At 53.5% G+C, this 20,671-nt stretch overlaps 1 protein-coding gene across 2 annotated transcripts in view; it reads left to right on the forward strand.

The window, feature by feature from the left end:
- Positions 1-20,421, forward strand: part of LOC140403869 (protein FAM234B-like) — a 177,079-nt gene extending 156,658 nt beyond the window's left edge. For both annotated transcript variants that reach the window (XM_072492079.1, XM_072492081.1), the window contains exons 10-12: positions 3,701-3,871; positions 12,967-13,090; positions 19,320-20,421. In XM_072492079.1, the coding sequence (XP_072348180.1) occupies positions 3,701-3,871; positions 12,967-13,090; positions 19,320-19,537 (513 nt within the window). In that variant the 3' untranslated portion in view covers positions 19,538-20,421. The remainder of the gene's footprint in view (positions 1-3,700; positions 3,872-12,966; positions 13,091-19,319) is intronic.
- The last annotated feature ends 250 nt before the right edge of the window (positions 20,422-20,671 follow it).

Here is a 20,671-nt window from a genome sequence, read left to right on the forward strand (position 1 = left end):
GTGCAGGTTAGTTTACAGGGACAGGGCGGGGGAGTGGACCTGGGTTGGTGCAGACTTGATGGGCCGAATGGCCTCCTTCTGCACTGTAGGGTTTTTGTGAATGAAAGGTGGAGGAATAGCTGAATTGATGAAGGAGAATATTTGCAGGTTGAGGATGTTCTCGAGGGGGTAAGGACAGAATGTATTTAGTTAGGGCTGTTAGGTGTATTCTAGTGGACAAAATTTCAACTCATAATTTTGCAAAGAAATTGCAGAGGTGCAAAGGTTATTGAGTGGTTACAATGGGGAGGGGGCTTTAATCATCCTAATCTGGACTGGGATAGTAATAGTGTGAAGGGTAGAGAGGAGGAGTTTATGAAGTGTGTTCAGGGAAATGTTCTACCTTGGTATATATATCTGGCCCAAAGGGGAAGGAAGCATTGCTGGAGCCTGTTTTGTGGAATGAGGTGCGTCATTTAACTCTGTTGTTATCTCAGCACCACATACCACTCATTCCCGTCATGTGGCCTGGCACCCTGCTGTGCTTTGGTCTTCCAGGATCATGTAGCGGGACAGTGATCATGGTATCGTCCTGTTGAGATTAGCTGTGGACAAGCCCCCAAAACAATTCAGAGTAAAAATAATGAATTTATTGGGAGAAGACCAGCTTCAGTGTGGTGAGAGCCGATTTGTCCTGGGGAAATTGGAATCAAAGATAGACAGGCAAAGCTGTGGCAAAATAATGGTACCGAAGCAAAAGGGGGCGGCACGGTGGGCTAACTAACGTAACCCCTAACCTCCACATCTTGGGACTGTGGAAGGAAACCGGAGCACCCGGAGGAAACCCACGCAGTCACGCCGAGACTGTGCAAACTCCGCACAGTCACCCAAGGTCGGTACAAGCACTGCCAGGACTGTGTACCAGCATTCCCAATGTAGCTTCAGGCAGGGTCGAGGGACCACTGTTGTGATGTTTGCAGCTCGACAGCACCAGGAAAATGCCAAGAACAGAACATGGCTCCCTCCACCAGGTTTAGTCACCTGATCAAGACCTTTGATGCAGTCAGCCATCAAGCCATGCAGGGCATTGGAGAGACCGCACCTGGAGTACTGTGTCCAGTTTTGGTCCCCTTATTTGCAGTTGCATTAGACACAGTTCAGAGGAGGTTCACGAGATTAACTCCAGAGATGAGGGGTTTGTCTTATGAAGAGCGATTGAGCAGTTTAGGCCGATACTGAGAGGGGATCTAATTGGGGTATACAAGATGATAAAAAGTATTGACAAAGTAGACATAGAGCGGGTGATTCCTCTTCTAGGGTAATCTAGAATGAGAGGCCACAGTTTTAGGATAAGGGATAGGAGATTTAAAACCGAGATGAGGAGAAATTACTTCTCTCAAAGGTTGTGAATCTGTGGAATTCGCTACCCCAGATCGTGATGGATGCTGGGACAATGAGTAAATTTAAGGAGGAGTTAGACAGATTTTTAATTGGCTGAAGGGTTATGGAGAACAGGCCAGGATGGGATCAGCCAGGATCTTATTGAATGGCGGAGGGGGATTGAGGGGCTGAATTGCCTAATCCTGCCCCTAGATCTTAAGGCTTTTGGAAGGTAATGGCAAATCTGGCTGCCCTGAGACATTGATCAAACCAGTTCGACAGTTCCGCAATGTAATTCCTGCGTGTGACCCAGTCCCAGTCACTAATGGAGTTAAACAGGGCTGCGTGCTTTTCATGTCTATCTCTGCCATACTCTCCGATGCCCACCATGATGGTGACCCTAGCACCGAACACAGATATCGCCTGGACAGGAAGCTGCTCAATCTGAGATGACTGCAGGCAAAGTCCAAAGACATACTTTGCGATTTCCTGCATGCTGATGATGGTGGGACCTGCTGCTGGTCCAGAACTGGGTTCACAGCGTACCTTGGACTTGTTCTCCAAGTAACGTGTCAACTTTGGCTTTGCGATCAACGCAGAGTAATGTACCTGCAGGAAAGCCCAATCTCAAAACCAAGGTTTCAGTCCATGGACAGAACCTGTCAGCAGCGATACATTCACTTGCCTTGGCTGCACTCTTTCTCTGGAGCTGTCCATATCAATGTTGAGACACATCCAAGAATTTTCAAAGCCTGGGAACATCAGTATGGGAATAAAGAGAAGTAAGGCTGTTTACCAAACTGAGTCTATAGAACAATAATCCTGTCCACTCTGCTCTATGCATGCGAGACTTTGACCGTGTACCAGAGTCATGCCAAGAAGTTCAACCCTTTTTATCTGAACTACCTTCAAAAGCTGCTGAAGCCCAAAGATGTGCAGGATAGGTGGGGTTACAGGAATGGGGTGGGGAAATGGGCCTAGGTCTGGTGCTCTTGGTAGGGTCGGAACAGACTTGATGGGCCAAATGGCCTCCTTCTGCACTTTAGGGATTTTATTTTAGGGCACCCAATCATTTTTGCCAAGTAAGCGGCAATTTAGCATGGCCCGTCCAACTACCGTGCACATCTTTGGGTGGGGGGTGAGACCCACACAGATACGAGGGTATTGTGCAAACTCCACAAGGACAGTGACCCGGGGCCGGGATCGAACCTGAATCTTTGGTGCCGTGAGGCAGCAGTGCTAACCACTCCGCCACCGTGCTGCCCTCGCTGTAGGGATTCTATTGATAAGATCAGATGGCACACAGGTGCTCCCCGAGCTGGCACACCGAGGACCCACACAGTATTGAGACAGTCACAATTGAGTTGGGCTTGGCCAGAATCCCAACAGTGCAGAAGGAGGCCATTCGGCCCGTCGAGTCTGCGCTGACCCTTTGAAAGAGCACCCTACCTAGACCAATCCCCGCTCTAGCCCTGTAGTCCCACCCAACCTTTTGGACACTAAAGGCAATTTAGCACGGCCAATCCACCTAACCTGCGCATATTTGGACTGTGGGAGGAAACCGGAGCATCCGGAGGAAACCCACGCAGACACGGGGAGGAAATGTTGCCAGAATACCCGACACTCGCTTACTAAAGCAAACCTTCTATGGAGAGCTCGAGTCTGGTGTGCGCTGTCACGATGGTCAAAGGAAGTGCTATTGACGGACACGCCGGAGGCTTCATTGGGAGTTTTCATGTCGACCCAGAGTCCTGGAAGAAGCCCACCTAGGATCGCGGCACTTGACACAACCAAATAAAAATAAGAGTGTGACCTCCTTTGAAAAAAGCGGAGGAAATCCCTGAACCAGAGGCTCAAACAAAACGGTCTGCGGTAACCTGTCCTATTTGCAGCCGAACCGTCCGAGTGCTGACCAGGCACCCACCCACCCAGCAAACCTGACCAAACACCCCAGATGACTGTCTCGAAGAATGAAGATAATCACAATTTTGATTATTAACCCATTTTAAAGGTATTCTTCAACCAGTAAAGGTTGAGAACCACTGATCCAAACCCCATCACTATTTCCTCGTGCTAATCCACTTTCCATTTAATATTTCTGCTCCGTGGTTTATTCCCACTCTTCTGATTAGTATGGGCAGCAGTGTAGACCCTCAACAGGATGGTAAGAATATTTGATTGGGTGGGACAAAGCTTACAGACGTAGCTTCTTATGCGTTTGTGTGTTCACCATGACTTTAGCTAGCCGCTGTTTCTGAAATAATGCCTGCGGGTGAACCTTGTGTTGCTTATTGGCTGCAGAATCCCAACCTTTTTTGTCAACGTTTTATTCTGCTCCTAGAGTTTAATCATTGATGGGAGCTCGGGCGAGGAGCTATGGAGAGCAAAACTGGGCTGTCACATCCAGGGTTCGGAGGCAGCCTCGATACCGCTGTCTGACGGAAGATCTGCATTCCTGTTCTGGGCCAAAGAGTGTGGAGTGAAGACTTCCGTGAGTGGAGTGGCCTCCTTGGTGAGTAGAGTGAACCCCTCCAGTACAAAGTGAACCCCTCAGAGTTTTCATTTTTAATTTATCCATTCTCGGGATCTAGGCATCACTGACAAGGGCTCGCCCTTAATTATTGTTGAAGACACATTGCCAAGTTGCCATCTTGAACTGCTGCAGTCCATCTGGTTCATTTAGCCCAACAGTGCTGTTAGGAAGGAAGTTCTAGCATTTTGACCCAGCGATGATGAAGGAACAATGATGTGCTTACAAGTTAGAGGGCCGTCTGACCCGGAGGGCAATTTGTAGGTGGCCCCCAGTTTCCCGCTGTTCTTAAATTTATTTATTTTTAAAAAGAAAGGCATCGTACCCAATTCATTTTTTCCAATTAAGGGGCAATTTAGCGTGGCCAATCCACCTACCCTGCTCATCGTTGAGTTGTGGGGGTGAGACCCACGCAAACACGGGGAGAATGTGCAAACTCCACACGGACAGTGACCCAGAGCCAGGATCGAACCTGGGACCTCGACGCCGTGAGGCAACAATGCTAACCCACTGCGCCACCGTGCTGCCCCTGTTCTTGCCTTTCTAAGTGGTAGAGGTGAGGTATGTTTTAAAGAAGCAGTTAAACGCAGCATTTGGGGTGAAGAGGATCGAAGGATATGGGGCGGTGGTGAATGCCCGAGAATCAACCGCATTTCTGTGGATCTGACGTTACTTGTCGGCCAGACCAAGGACAGCAGAGTTCCTTCCCTAAAGGACAGAAGTCAGTTTTTTATGACAATGCAATAGCTTTGTGGTCACCATTACTGGGACTAGATTTTCATTTCAAATTTATTTACTTAACTCTATTCTTTTTTAAAAAAATAATTTTTATTGAAGTTTTCACAAAATATCAACAACAAAATAAAAAAGGAACCAAATAGAATTAAATACAAAACAAAATAAAACAACGCCCGTGCCCCCCTCCCCCCTGTACATAAATAATAAATTAACACCCCGAATTAACACATAGCAAACATAGCAAATATATACACCCCCTCCCGGGTTGCTGCTGCTGCTGACCGTTGTCTACCATTCTGCCAGGAAGTCCAAGAACGGTTGCCACTGCCTGAAGAACCCTTGCACCGACCCCCTTAAGTCAAATGTCACCCTCTCCAATTTAATGAACCCCGCCATATCGTTGATCCAGGATTCCACGCTTGGGGGGCCTCGCATCCTTCCACTGAAGGAGAATCCTTGGCCGGGCTACCAGGGATGCAAAGGCCAGAATACCGGCCTCTTGCCGGTTCCTCTGCAACCCCAAATATTGCGAGCCCCCAGCCTGGTTTGACCCTGGATCCTACCACCCCCGACACCGTCCTCACTACGCCCTTCCAAAATTCCTCCAGCGCTGGGCATGCCCAGAACATATGGGTGTGGTTTGCTGGGCTCCCTGAGCACCTAACACACCTGTCCTCACCCCAAAAAAACAGCTCATCCTTGTCCCGGTCATGTGTGCCCTGTGCAGCACCTTAAACTGTATGAGGTTGAGCCTCGCGCACGAAGAGGAAGAGTTCACCCTCCCAAGCGCATCTGCCCACGTCCCCTCCTCGATCTCCTCCCCCAACTCCTCCTCCCACTTACCTTTCATCTCCACCACCGAGGCCTCCTCCTCCTCCTGCATCACCTGGTAAGTTTCCGAGATCTTCCCCACTCCCACCCACCCCCCCGAGAGCACCCTGTCCTGTACTGCGTGTGGCAGCAGCAGCGGGAATTCCACCACTTGCCGCAAACGCCCTTACCTGTAGATACCTAAAGCTGTTTCCCGGGGGGAGCCCATACTTCTCCCCCAGCTCACCCAGGCTCGCAAACTTTCCGTCCACAAACAGGTCCCCCAACTTTCGTATCCCTGCCGTTTGCCACCCCGAAAATCATCTATTCTCCCTGGGACAAACCGGTGGTTCCCCCGTATTGGGGTCCACACCGAGGCCCCCACTCCCCCCTGTGCCGCCTCCGCTGCCCCCAGATTTTGAGGGTAGCCGCCACCACCGGGCTCGTGGTAACCTCCTTGGAGGGAGCGGCAGCGGCGCCGTTGCTAGCGCCTCCAGACTCGTGCCCACACAAGACGCCGTCTCCAGCCTCTTCCATGCAGCTCCCTCCCCCTCCTTCACCCACTTGCGCACCATCGCCACATTGGCGGCCCAGTAGTACCCACAGAGTTTGGGCAGCGCCAGCCCCCCCAATCCCTACTCCGCTCCAGGAACACCCTTCTCACCCTCTGAGTCCCTCGCGCCCACACAAACCCCATTATGCTCCTGTTAACCCGCCTAAAAAAGGCCTTCGGGATAAACACGGGGAGGCACTGGAACAGGAACAAAAGCCTTGGGAGCACCGTCATCTTAACTGACTGCACCCTACCCGCCAGGGACAGCGGCAACGCGTCCCACCTCTTAAACTCCTCCATTTGCTCCACTAGCCTCGTGAAATTAAGTCTATGCAGGGCCCCCCAGCTCCTGGCCACCTGGACCCCCAAATACCTGAAGCTCCTCTCCGCCCTTTTTAGTGGGAGCTCGCCAATCCCCCTGTCCTGGTCCCCTGGGTGAACCACGAATAACTCGCTCTTCCCCATATTGAGCTTGTACCCTGAGAAATCCCCGAACTCCCTGAGGATCCTCATTACCTGCGGCATTCCCCCCACCGGGTCCGCCACATATAGCAGCAAGTCGTCCGCATAGAGCAACACCCTATGCTCCTCCCCACCCCGCACCAACCCCCTCCAGTTCCTCGACTCCCTCAGTGCCATAGCCAGGGGTTCAATCGCCAGTGCGAAGAGCAGGGGGGACAGGGGACACCCTTGCCTCGTCCCTCGATGCAACCGAAAGTACTCAAACCTCCTCTTATTCATGGCCACACTCGCCATCGAGACCTCGTACAACAGCCTAACCCACCGGACGAACCCCTCCCCAAACCCGAACCTCTTCAGCACCTCCCACAAGTACCCCCACTCTACCCTATAGAAGGCCTTCTCAGCGTCCATCGCCGCCACTATCTCCGCCTCCCCCTCCCTCGCCGGCATCATCATAACGTTCAGGAGGCTCCGCGCATTCGCATTCAACTGCCTCCCCTTCACGAACCCCGTCTGGTCTTCGTGGATCACCTCAATCCTCGTGGCTAAGACCTTCGCCAGCACCTTGGCATCTACGTTTAACAACGAAATCGGCCTGAAAGACCCACACTGCAGGGGATCCTTGTCCCACTTCAGGATCAAGGAGATCAGTGCCCGGGACATCGTCGGGGGCAGAGCCCACCCCCTCCCTTGCCTCATTGAAGGTCCTAACCAGCAACGGGCCCAACAGGTCCAAATATTTTTTGTAGAATTTGGCTGGGAAACCGTCCGGCTCCGGTGCCTTCCCTGCCTGCATGCTCCCTATCCCTTTGGCCAGCTCCTCCAGCCCAATTGGGAGCCCTAATCCCGCCACCAGTCCCTCTTCCGCCTTTGGAAACCTCAATTGGTCCAGAAAGCGGCCCATCCCTCCCCCCTCCAGTGGGGGTTCGGACCGATACAGTTCCTCATAAAAGTCCCTGAAGACCCCATTGATGCCAACCCCACTCCGCACCACACTCCCTCCCCTGTCCTTAACCCCCCCGATCTCCCTAGCTGCATCCCGCATCCGCAGCTGATGCGCCAGCATCCGGCTTGCCTTTTCCCCATACTCGTAGACCGCCCCCTGGGCCTTCCTCCACTGCGCCTCCGCCTTCCTGGTGGTCACCAGGTCGAATTCGGCCTGGAGGCTGCGCCTCTTCCTCAACAGTCCCTCCTCCGGCACCTCTGCGTACCTCCTGTCTACCCTCACCATCTCCCCCACCAGCCTCTCCCTCTCCCTCTGCTCTCTCCTCGTGCGCCCTAATAGAGATCAGCTCTCCCCTAACCACCGCCTTCAGTGCCTCCCAGACCATACCCACTCGGACCTCCCCGTTATCGTTGGCCTCCAGGTATCTCTCTATGCTTCCTCGGACCCGCTCACTCAGCGCCTCGTCCGCCAACAGCCCCACCTCCAAGCGCCACAACGGGCCCTGGTCCCTCTCCTCCCCCAGCTCTAGGTCCACTCAATGCGGAGAGTGATCCGAAATGGCTATCGTCGAGTACTCTGTATCCTCTACTCTCTCAGCACAGTAGCATTGTGCATAGCACAATTGCTTCACAACGCCAGGGTCCCAGGTTCGATTCCGGCTTGGGTCACTGTCTGTGCGGAGTCTGCACATCCTCCCCGTGTGTGCGTGGGTTTCCTCCGGCTGCTCCGGTTTCATCCCACAGTCCAAAGATGTGCAGGTTAGGTGGATTGGCCATGATAAATTGCCCTTAGTGTCCAAAATTGCCCTTAGTGTTGCGTCGGGTTACTGGGTTATGGGGATAGGGTGGAGGTGTTGACCTTGGGTGGGGTGCTCTTTCCAAGAGCTGGTGCAGACTCGATGGGCCGAATGGCCTCCTTCTGCACTGTAAATTTATGATTCTATCAGCGCCCTGCTCATAATAAAAAAGTCGATCCGGGAATAGGACTTATGAACATGAGCGAAGAATGAAAATTCCCTAGCCCCCGGCCTTGCAAATCTCCAAGGGTCCACCCCTCCCATTTGGTCCATAAATCCCCTCAACACACTAGCCGTCGCCGGCTTCCAGTTCGGGGCATACACATTGACCAGCACCACCCTCTCCCCTTGCAGCTTGCCACTTACCATTACGTACCTGCCGCCATTATCTGCTACAATGCTCGACGCCTCGAACGACATCCTCTTTCCCACAAGATCGCCCCCCCCCCCCCCGATTTTTGGCATCCAGCCCCGAATGAAACACCTGACCTACCCACCCCTTCCTCAATCTTACCTGGTCTGCCACCTTCAGGTATGTCTCCTGGAGCATGACCACATCCGCCTTCAGCCCCTTCAGGTGCGCAAACACGGGGCCCGCTTGACCGGCCCGTTCAGTCCCCTTACATTCCAGGTTATCAGCCGGATCAGGGGGCGCCCCCCTCCCCCGCCAACTAGCCATGACCCCCTCCTCGGCCAGCCACGCGCCCACACCCCACGCCCGGCCCGTTCCCCAAGGCGGCAGACCCCCTTCCCATTCCCCTCTACTCGCTCCAGCTCCCCCTTGACCATACCAGCAGCAGCTAGGATCCCTCCTAGCTGCTTTGCTCCCCCCATTGCACTCCCGCAAGTCAGCTGACTTCTGCTGACCCCGGCCACTCCCGCCTCTCCTTCGACTCCTCCCGTTGTGGGACATACCCTCCTCCTCCATTACCCATCCACAGGCTCTCCACCTCTCCCTTCCATCCCAAGCGTGGGAAACAACCCTCGCTTCCCTGCCCCGGCCCCGCCCCCTCCAGCCTTCAGCGCGGGAAAAAGCCGATTTCTCCATCTCCTCGAACCGCTCCTGCCATTTCTTGTGGAGCACCTTGTGCACCTCCACCTTTACCGCTAGGCCCAAGATCCTGTCCTCGTTATCGGAGATCTTTTGTCGGACCTCGTGGATCGCCACCCCCTGGGCCGTCTGGGTCTCCAGCAGCTTATCGATAGAAGCCTTCATCAGCTCCAGCAGGTCCGCTTTGAGCTCCCTGAAGCAGCGCTGGATACCCTCCTGCTGCTCCTCCGCCCACTGCACCACGCTGCCTGGTCCCCGCCCGCCGCCATCTTGCTCTTCTTCCCTCGCACTTTCTTTGGGTTCACCACCACTTTTTTAGTCGACCCGCTCCTGGTCCACGCCATACACTGTCGGGGAAATGTTGCAGTCTTCTTCCCACACCGGGAAATGTCAGGAAAAAATGCCATTGGGATCCCTGAAAAGAGCCCAAAAGTCCGTTCCAAGCGGGAGCTGCCGAACGTACGACTTAGCTCTGCATAGCCACAACCGGAAGTCACTATTAACTTAATTCTAATTTACAAACTGGCATGGGGAGATTTGAACTCTCAGACTGGAACCACAAATGACCATGTATTAGGATGACACATTCACGAGGGTGACACGGTAGCGCGGTGGTTAGCACTGCTGCCTCGCAGCGGCGAGGATCCAGGTTTGATCCCAGTCCCGGGCGTGACTGTCCATGTGGAGTTTGCACATTCTCCCCGCGTCTGTGTGGGTCTCACCCCAACAACCCAGAAGATGTGCAGGGTAGGCCCCTTAATTGGAAAAAAAAATATTGGGTACTCTACATTTTTTCAAAAAGGATAACACATTCTTGTCCTCTGGATCCAGTGTTCCAACAGCTGGTGTCCCCACCCTCCTTCAGCCCAGTGGCTCCTGTCTCCATCAGCCCAGTGTCTCCGGTCTCCATCAGCCCAGTGTCTCCGGTCTCCATCAGCCCAGTGTCTCCGGTCTCCATCGGCCCAGTGGCCCGGGTCTCCATCGGCCCAGTGGCCCAGGTCTCCATCGGCCCAGTGGCCCAGATCTCCATCAGCCCAGTGGCCCCGGTCTCCATCAGCCCAGTGGCCCCGGTCTCCATCAGCCCAGTGGCCCCGGTCTCCATCAGCCCAGTGGCCCCGGTCTCCATCAGCCCAGTGTCTCCGGTCTCCATCAGCCCAGTGTCTCCGGTCTCCATCGGCCCAGTGGCCCAGATCTCCATCGGCCCAGTGGCCCCGGTCTCCATCAGCCCAGTGGCCCCGGTCTCCATCAGCCCAGTGGCCCCGGTCTCCATCAGCCCAGTGGCCCCGGTCTCCATCAGCCCAGTGGCCCCGGTCTCCATCAGCCCAGTGGCCCCGGTCTCCATCAGCCCAGTGGCCCCGGTCTCCATCAGCCCAGTGGCCCCGGTCTCCATCAGCCCAGTGGCCCCGGTCTCCATCAGCCCAGTGGCCCCGGTCTCCATCAGCCCAGTGGCCCCGGTCTCCATCAGCCCAGTGGCCCCGGTCTCCATCAGCCCAGTGGCCCCGGTCTCCATCAGCCCAGTGGCCCCGGTCTCCATCAGCCCAGTGGCCCCGGTCTCCATCAGCCCAGTGGCCCCGGTCTCCATCAGCCCAGTGGCCCCGGTCTCCATCAGCCCAGTGGCCCCGGTCTCCATCAGCCCAGTGGCCCCGGTCTCCATCAGCCCAGTGGCCCCGGTCTCCATCAGCTCCTCACGCCAATCAGACAATGACCCATTTATCCATACTCTCTGTTTTCTGGCAGCCAATCTTCATACCCAGACTAATATGTTATTCATAATAATAATGATCGCTTATTGTCACAAGTAGGCTTCAATGAAGTTACTGTGAAAAGCCCCTAGTCGCCACATTCCGGCGCCTGTTCGAGGAGGCAGGTACAGGAATTGAACCCGCGCTGCTGGTCTTGCTCTGCATTACAAGCCAGCTGTTTAGCCCACTTTGCTTAACCGGCCCCTAACACCATGAGGTTTTATTTTCCACAATAACCTTTGATATGGCACCTTATCAAAAACCTTCTGTAAATCCAAGTACAGTCCACCTGTCAGGCTCCTCTTGATGCACAGCGCATGTTGCTTTTCAAAGAACTCTAATAAATTGGTTGAACAGGATTTTCCTTTCACTGAACCGCGCTGTCTCAGTTCTTCCAAGTGCCCAGCTATAGCTCTTCAATGATTGACTCCAGCACCTTTCCCATGGCAGACGTCAAGCTAACTGGCCTATAGTTCCTGTTTTCTGCCTCCCTCCCTTCTTGAATAGATAGGTTGTTACTTTCAATAGAGGGGATATGTTTGTGACTTTGCCATTCCTTCACTGTCGCTGGGTCAAAACCTTGGAACGTCCTTCCTGTGTACACTGTGGGTGTACCTACACCACACAGATTGCAGCTTGACGGCACCTTCTCGAGGACAATTAGCATTGGGCAATGAATGCTGGGGAGGTGCTGTGACGCAGTGGGTAGGGTCCCTGCCACTGAGCCAGAGGCTCCGGGATCGAGTCCCACCCCAGGACTTTGTGTCCAAGAAAGTACGTTTGTAACGCGGCCGACCAGGTAGAATATCAACCTGCAAATCCTTCTTTAATAAAGGCGAGGGGAGCCCGAGGAGTAAGCAAAAGAAGATGTTTATTTATAAGAACAACAATTTACATGAGGCCTGGTTATAACTCACCGGGCCCTCTCTCTGTGTTGGTCGGTTCCTGACTGGCTGACCTTTTATACAACATGGTTATCAGCCCCTTAGTTCACGGGGCAGCTCATACTCTTCCAGCCACAGGGGGGAAATAATAGACCCTGCTCCATCCGTCATACGATATAGGAGCAGAATGAGGCCATTTCGCCCTTCAAGTCTGTTTCACCATTCGATGATGGCTGATCTCATCCTGGCCTTAACCCCATCGTCCTGCCCCTTCTGTATAACCCTGCAATCTGTCTAACTCCTCCTTAAAATTAATTGACTGTCGGCAGCACGGTGGCACAGTGGTTAGCACTGCTGCCTCACGGCACCGAGGTCCCAGGTTCGATCCCGGCTCTGGATCACTGTCCGTGTGGAGTTTGCACATTCTCCCCGGGTTTCGCCCCCACAACCCAAAGATGTGCAGGGTAGGTGGATTGGCCACGCTAAATTGCTCCTTAATTGGACAAAATGAATTGGGTACTCTAAATTTGTTTTTTTTAAATGACTCACTATCCCAGCATCCACCGCACTCTGGGGTAGCGAATTCCACAGATTCACAGCCCTTTGGGAGAAGTAGATTCTCCTCAAATCCGTTTTAAATTTGCTACCTCTTGTCCTGAGACTATGCCCTCTCGTTCTAGAATGTTCCACAAGAGGAAGCATCTGCTTCACGTCTACTTTATCCATACCTTTTATCATCTTGTGTACCTCAGTTTGATCTCCCCTCATTCTTCTAAACTCTAGTGTCCCGTGCAGTTTATTACACCTTCCAACACGCCAATGGCTGCCGGTAAGAGCAGGAGAGACCCCTGGTCAGCCACGCTTGATGTGGAGCGGCGTCCCTCACACAAAGTTCCCAGGGACACACTAGAGACCTGTTCCAGGAATTACTAGCAATGGAGACAGACGAAAGTCTGCACCATTAGGATCGGGAAGAGAATCGGACGGGTGGGATAAATGCCTGCCTAGGCAGCAACGCCCGCATCCTGTGAATGAATAATGACAACAACAGAAAATTCCAGGTTTGTGTTGATGATTGCTCACTTTTCTGTTTAGTCACAGGCCCAGAGGACAGACCCCAACTCACAGAGCCAGTACCACCTCTACCTCCTGCACCCATTGTATTCCAGTGTCCTGCTGGAGCTGGCCAACAGCACGGAGGTCGTGACAGCGTCAGCCAGTGAGTACAGTCCCGAAGCCCAGGCTTCAAAGGGTAACAGTGAGAGGTGGACTGTCCGGCTGGGACAGAGACCTCGGACTGGGACACAGCATTGTTACTCCACCCTGCTAACCCCATCCCTCCAAATCCCTTCACTCGTATCAGATGTACCCGGTTAAAGTCCCCAGTTCCAATGTCACCACCTAGTGTGACAGTGTCACTCAAAGCAGCCTATTTACAAGATGACCATCCTCCCAGCAACAGAACGTTCTTGTTTTTTTAAAAATCAACGAACTTGGGTCACTGTCGGTGCGGACGTTCTCTCCGTGTCCGCAAGGTTTCTTCGGGGTGCTCCGGATTCCTCCCATAGGCGAAAGATGTGCCAGTTAGGTGGATTGGCCGTGCTAAATTGCCCCCTAGTGTCCAACAGTTAGGTGGGGTTACAGGGGAGCGGGCCTGGGCAGGGTGGTCTTTCAGAGGGTTTTAACCACCCAGTCAATCTTGCCCTTCTCATATCTGACACAATGGATAGATGATCGGTGTGGCCGTAAACCATACTGAATCGCTGCTTTGCGATGGGTTCGCTGCTGCTCCATCGGTAAGCTGGACCCTAGAATCATAGAATCACTACAGTGCAGAAGGAGGCCATTCAGCCCATTGAGCCTGCCCCAACCCTCTGAAAGAGCACCCTACCTAGGCCCCATATCCTATCCCCGTATCCCAGTAACTCCATCCAACCTTTTGGACTCCTAGTGATTCCAAATAAACCTGCTGGACTTTAGCCTGGTGTTGTAAGACTTCTTACTGAACCTTTTGGACACAAAGGGACAATTGAGCAAGGCCAATCCACCTTACCTGCACGTCTTTGGACTGTGGGAGGAAACCCACGCAGACACGGGGAGAACGTGCAAACTCCACACAGACGAGTCTAATAAATGGAGGGGGGTGGTCCGAGGGGGAGAAGAGCATCGGGTGTCGCTATATGCGGATGACCTGTTGCTGTACGTGGCGGATCCAATGGAGGGGATGGCGGAGGTCATGCAGACTCTTAAGGGAGTTTGGGGAGTTTTCAGGCTATAAGCTCAATGTAGAGAAGAGTGAGCTCTTTGTATTACAGGCGGGGGACCAAGAAAGAGGGATAGGGGACCTACCGCTGAGGAGGGCGGAGGGGAGCTTTCGGTATCTGGGGATCCAGATAGCCAGGAGTTGGGGGACTCTACATAAACTGAATCTGATGAGGTTGGTGGAGCAAATGGAGGAGGATTTCAAAAGATGGGACATGTTGCCGCTCTCGCTGGCGGGTAGAGTGCAGTCGGTCAAAATGGTGGTCCTCCTGAAGTTTCTGTTTGTGTTTCAGTGCCTTCCCATCGTGATCACTAAGGCCTTTTTTAAGAGAGTAGGCAGGAGTATTATGGGGTTTGTGTGGGCGAATAAGACCCCGAGAGTAAGGAGAGGGTTCCTGGAACGCAGGAGGGACCGAGGAGGGTTGGCGCTGCCAAACCTGGGGAGCTACTACAGGGCAGCAAATGTGGCGATGATCCGCAAGTGGGTTATGGAGGGAGAGGGGGGCGGCATGGAAGAGGATGGAGATGGCGTCCTGTAAAGGAACGAGCCTGGGGGCGTTGGTGACGGCACCGCTGCCGCTCTCGCCGACAAAGTATGCCACGAGCCCGGTGGTGGCGGCAACGCTAAGGATCTGGGGCCAGTGGAGACGGCACCGGGGTGCAATGGGAGCCTCGGTGTGGTCCCCGATCAGGGGTAACCACCGGTTTGTCCCGGGGAAGATGGACGGGGGGTTCCAGAGCTGGCATCGGGCGGGGATTGGAAGAATGGGGGACCTGTTCATCGACGGGACGTTTGCGAGCCTAGGGGCACTGGAGTAGAAGTTCGAGTTACCCCCGGGGAAATGCCTTTAGATATATGCAGGTGAGGGCTTTTGTGAGGCGACAGGTGAGGGAATTCCCGTTGCTCCCGGCACAAGAAGTTCAAGATTGGGTGATCTCGGGTGTATGGGTCGGGGAGGGCAAGGTGTCGGAAATACACCAGGAGTTGAAAGAAGAGGGGGAAGCGCTGGTAGAAGAGTTGAAGGGTAAATGGGAGGAGGAGCTGGGGGAGGAGATCGAGGAAGGTCTGTGGGCTGATGCCCTAGGTAGGGTTAATTCCTCCTCCTCGTGTGCCAGGCTCAGCCTGATACAATTTAAGGTGGTCCACAGAGCGCACTTGACGGGGGCGAGGTTGAGTAGGTTCTTTGGGGTAGAGGACAGATGTGGAAGGTTCTCAGGGAGCCCGGCGAACCATGTCCATATGTTTTGGTCATGCCCGGCACTGGAGGGGTTCTGGAGAGGAGTGGCGGGAGCAATATCTCTGGTGGTGAAAGTCCGGGTCAAGCCAAGCTGGGGGCTAGCAATATTTGGAGTAGTGGACTAACCGGGAGTGCAGGAGGCGAAAGAGGCCGGCATTCTGGCCTTTGCGTCCCTAGTAGCCCGGCGAAGGATCTTGCTAATGTGGAAGGAGGCAAAGCCCCCCAGCCTGGAGGCCTGGATAAATGATATGGCTGGGTTCATAAAGTTGGAGAGGATTAAGTTCGCCTTGAGAGGGTCTGCGCAGGGGTTCTACAGGCGGTGGCAACCGTTCCTAGACTATCTCGCAGAGCGTTAGAGGAAGGTCGGTCAGCAGCAGCAGCAACCTTGGGGGGGGGGGGGAAGGTCTGCCTGGGAGGGTGGATGAGCAAGAGATAACATGAAGGGTTGGGGAAACTGGCACGTACGGGTGAGGGCCAGTGTACAAAGCTGTGTAAATATATCATTTTGCCATGTATATATCTTGCTCTGCGCAATTTCTCGTTTTTTTTTGTTACGGGGGGGGGGGGGGGGGGGGGGGGTTATTGTTTGGGAGAAAAATTGTGTTAAAAAACTTTAATAAATATATTTAAAATAAAAAATAAAAACTCCACACAGACAGTGACCCAAGGCTGTAATTGAACCCGGGTCCCTGGCGATGTGAGACAACAGTGCTAACCCTGTTTTCTCTCAGCCAGGTCCCCTGCTGCTGGCCTCTATCCGGTGCCCATCACCCCTCACCCCCTTGTACAAAGGGAGGGTAACGTTGGGCTCAGTTGTCATGTTTCTCAAAGCTCGTCAACTTGCAGATCCCATCACCCCACTCGAAGACGAGTGGGCGGAGATCGCAGAGAAACAGTGGAGATATATCCCAGTGTGAGAGAAGAGTGTCAGGGGCTGAAAATCAGGTGGAAGAAACCAGAGGTTTATAAATAATCCAGGCGGTTTCAATTCCTGGAGATTTGATAATACAAATTGGGACCACTCGCCTTGCTGCTTCAGTCTGTTCAATGTCCTGGTTCACTTTCTATCTGGAGAGGGAAATATCCCAAGTAAAATGGCCACAACTCATTGGACAGAGACTTTTCACAAGATGATTCTCAAATAAATTTTGATGGTGAACCATGGAAGGAAATAGAGGTAACCAAAAGCTTAGCCAAGGAGGCGGAGAGGGACGTGGAGAAATCTAGTCCGGGAATTCCAAGATCAGGACCTCAGAAGCTGAATGCATAAGCGACAGTGGTGGAGCAATTAAAATCGCGGATTCCCATGGGGCCTGAACTGAAGGAACACGGAGATCTCAGTAGGCCGAAGGTGATGAGATGCAGAGGGGAAAGGTCATGATGGGGCTTGAACACAAGAATGAGGATTTTAACATCACAGCGTTGCCAGGCGGGAAGCCAATGTAGGTCAACAAGAAACATGTAGATGATTGCTGGGCGAATTAAGATTTGGTACGAATAAGGATAAGGATAGCAGTATTTTGGGTGAGGTCACGTTTATGGAGGCAGAAGGTGGGAGAGTAGCCAAGGGGACATTGGAATCTTCGAGTCGGGAGGTAGCAAAGTCTGTGAATTTGCTCCCTGATCACAAAAGGTGTTGAAGGAGAATCTGCGGGGCCCAGATATCAGTTGTTGCAGTCCTCGCCTCTCAGCTGGGCCAGGTACATTCCACCCACATTTCCCCGGGGATCCTGGACACAGCAGACATTGTGTCCTGCACAGAATTTGATCATTTCACTCTTCTCATCCTTACAACCTTCACCTCTACAGTAAGCAACCATTCATCCAGCTCGCTTTGAAAGGAGTTAATCGCCTCGGCTTTTCTCTGGGCCAAAAGCAATTCCCTGACCTTGTCGTGGAAATCAATACTCGTGTCTTCGGGTCTTCCGAACAATTAGTTATAAAGGTTGAATATTGTGAGAAACTCTTTCGACGTGTTTGACAAGTTGTGCATGTCGAGGCAAGTCACAGGTTTGTGCAGTGGGACAAGGGGCAACTGACCCCTCCCGTTATACCGCCAGCTTTGTGTACCTCTCTGCCCTGGGACGGTAAAGCCCTGTGCGCTGGAACCTGACAGCCAGCTAAAAGCATTAATGTTGGGAGGGAGCCCCCTCAAGGGTTAGGGTCGAAAACCTCAGCGAGTTTCCCATTCTAATATTGTCTCGTTCTTGTTTTCCAATCCCTACATGTCCTTAACCCTCCCTTATCTCCCCAACTTCCTCCGTCTACAAGCCTCCGAGATCTCTGTGCTCCTCCGATCTGGCCTCGTGCGCGTCCCCAGCTTGCATCGCTCCACTTTTAGTGGCCATTGTTCGGCTGTCTGGGCCCTAAACTCAGGAATTCCCTCCCTAAATCTCTATTGCTCTGCACCTCCCCTCCTTTAACCCCACCCCTTTAAACCCCAGCAACTTTGGCTGCCTGCGCAAGTACATCACTATTGGTTCGGTGTTAATTTTTTAACAACTGACAATATTCCCGTGAGGCGCTTTGGGAGGTTTTGCTGCATGAAAAGGCGCTATATAAATGCAGTTTGTGGTTATTAAACGGAATGGGTGAAGAATGCTGTTGAGTAACCTCTCCCCCACCCCCCCTTACCCTCCCTCTCATGAAGGTGCCAAGGGGACTTTCCATTCTGGTACCAGGGATGAGGGACTTCAGTTATGTGGAGAAGCTGGATTGTTCTCCCAGCAGATTTAACTTGGGTGTTGAAAATCATAACGGGTTTTGCTAGAGTAACCAGGAGAAGCTGTTTCGACTGGGGGGAGGGTCAGTAACCAGGGGACACCGATTGTAAAATAATTGGCAGAAGATCCAGAGACCAGGGCGGCACAGTGGTTAGCACTGCACCAGGGACCCAGGTTCGATTCTGGCCTTGGATCACTGTCTGTGCGGAGTCTGCACTTTTCCCCCCCGTGTCTGCGTGGGCTTCCTCCGGGTGCTCCGGTTTCCTCCCACAGTCCAAAAGATGTGTAGGTTAGGCGGATTGACCATGCTAAATTGTCCCTTAGTAACGGGAATAGGGCTCGGTGATCGGGGGAGTAGATCTGGGTAGTGTGCTCTTTTGAAGGGTCGGTGCAGATGCAATGGGCCGAATGGCCTCCTCCTGCCCTGTAGGGATTCTAATACTAGAATTACTTTTTTTACACAGCAGCTTGTTTTGACCTGGGAGTTTAGTGAAAGCTGATTCAATTGTAACCTTTGAAAAGGAAATTGGCTAAACCCTCAATAAAGAAAAACATTGCAGAGCTGTAGATAAAGAGCAGGGACCTGCCACATGCACGATGGAAGAATTGAGCTGTATCGTTCCTGTATGACTCCTTGGCTGGGCGACGGTGCTTTTGCATTATGCATTCTCCAGTGCGTCTTTGCCAGTGTGGTTATGTCAGAGGCTCTTCGGCAATGGAAGGCCTCACAACTGAGTCTGATCCTGTTGTCAGTTGACCAGCTCACCCCCCTCCGCAAACCCCAGCCAGGAGCATTGGGTTACGATCGGGAGCTGATTCCCCCCAGTTAGGGGATGCTGAATGTAACATTCCTACCGCCGCGCAGTCCAACTCAATCTGGAGCATTGTGCTCAGAACCAGGGGGATGAGGTTTGCTCCTGGGGGAGGACTGGGCTTGTTCCCAGGGTTGGGTATCAATGAGACTCGGTCCCCAAGGCGACTGGGCTTGGCTCCCCACGGCGATGAGGCTCGGTCTTGGGGAGGTTGAGGCTTGGTCCCGTGCGTTATCTATTGAATGTTCAGGGTATCAAGAGTCTGAAGCAGCTTATATCTGCAATTGGTGCATGCTTCCTGGTGGGATATCAATCAAAACAGTCCATTTAGAAGTCCTTTGACTTGCTGGTTTTCCCTGATGTTCTTGATGACATAACCATAAAACTTTCTGGAATTTCTTTTTATTCTATAGCTGGAATATTTGAGCAACAGAAGGACGCATTTTACGTGAGCATGACGGCGGGCTCCACACAAAAGTCTCATGAAAGCCGTACCGGGCCTCTGCTAGTGAAAGGCCTGGGCCTGAATTGGGCGATTTCCCACAGCAGGGTGGTGACGTTGGAGGAGGAAACTATCGGCACCATCAGGAAGTTCTTCTCCCAGATCCGTTTTTCAGCTGTCCAACACTGACTGGTAAATACACAAGGAAATAGACGACCCATCCTCCATCGTGCCTCCTGAAGTGCTTCACAGCCAATGGGCTCAGTCACCTGAGCCAGAACGTCATGAAGTCCCACTCTGGAAACTTAAGCACAAAATCTGGACTCACACCATTCTCCTCGTCTTTCCTTTCAACCTTCCAGCGAATTATTTCAAATTAACCACTTACAGATAACCAGAGGCCTCTTCCAGTTGCCTATCATGGTTGCCTGGGGCAACATCCCTTCCCGGTTGCCCATGACAACATTCCTTCCTGGTCGCACAGGACAAAATCCCTTCCCGGTCGCCCAGGGCAACATCCCTTCCTGGTCGCCCAGGGCAACATCCCTTCCTGGTCGCCCAGGGCAACATCCCTTCCCGGTCGCCCAGGGCAACATCCCTTCCTGGTCGCCCAGGGCATTATCCCTTCCCATTTGCCCAGGGCAACATCCCTTCCCGGTCGCCCAGGACAACATTCCTTCCCGGTCGCCCAGGGCAACATCCCTTCCCGGTTGCCCAGGACAACATCCCTTCCTGGTCGCCCAGGGCAACATCCCTTCCTGGTCGCCCAGGGCAACATCCCTTCCTGGTTGCCCAGGGCAACATCCCTTCCTGGTTGCCCAGGGCAACATCCCTTCCTGGTCGCCCAGGGCAACATCCCTTCCTGATCGCGCAGGGCAACATCCCTTCCCGGTCGCCCAGAGCAACATCCCTTCCCGGTCGCCCAGAGCAACATCCCTTTCCGGTCGCCCAGGACAACATCCCTGACCTGGTCGCCCAGGGCAACATCCCTGACCCGGTCGCCCAGGGCAACATCCCTGACCCGGTCGCCCAGGGCAACATCCCTGACCCGGTCGCCCAGGGCAACATCCCTGACCCGGTCGCCCAGGGCAACATCCCTGACCCGGTCGCCCAGGGCAACATCCCTGACCCGGTCGCCCAGGGCAACATCCCTGACCCGGTCGCCCAGGGCAACATCCCTGACCCGGTCGCCCAGGGCAACATCCCTGACCCGGTCGCCCAGGGCAACATCCCTGACCCGGTCGCCCAGGGCAACATCCCTGACCCGGTCGCCCAGGGCAACATCCCTGACCCGGTCGCCCAGGGCAACATCCCTGACCCGGT

This window comes from Scyliorhinus torazame, chromosome 29, assembly GCF_047496885.1.
Source record: "Scyliorhinus torazame isolate Kashiwa2021f chromosome 29, sScyTor2.1, whole genome shotgun sequence".
NCBI classification, from domain to species: domain Eukaryota; kingdom Metazoa; phylum Chordata; class Chondrichthyes; order Carcharhiniformes; family Scyliorhinidae; genus Scyliorhinus; species Scyliorhinus torazame.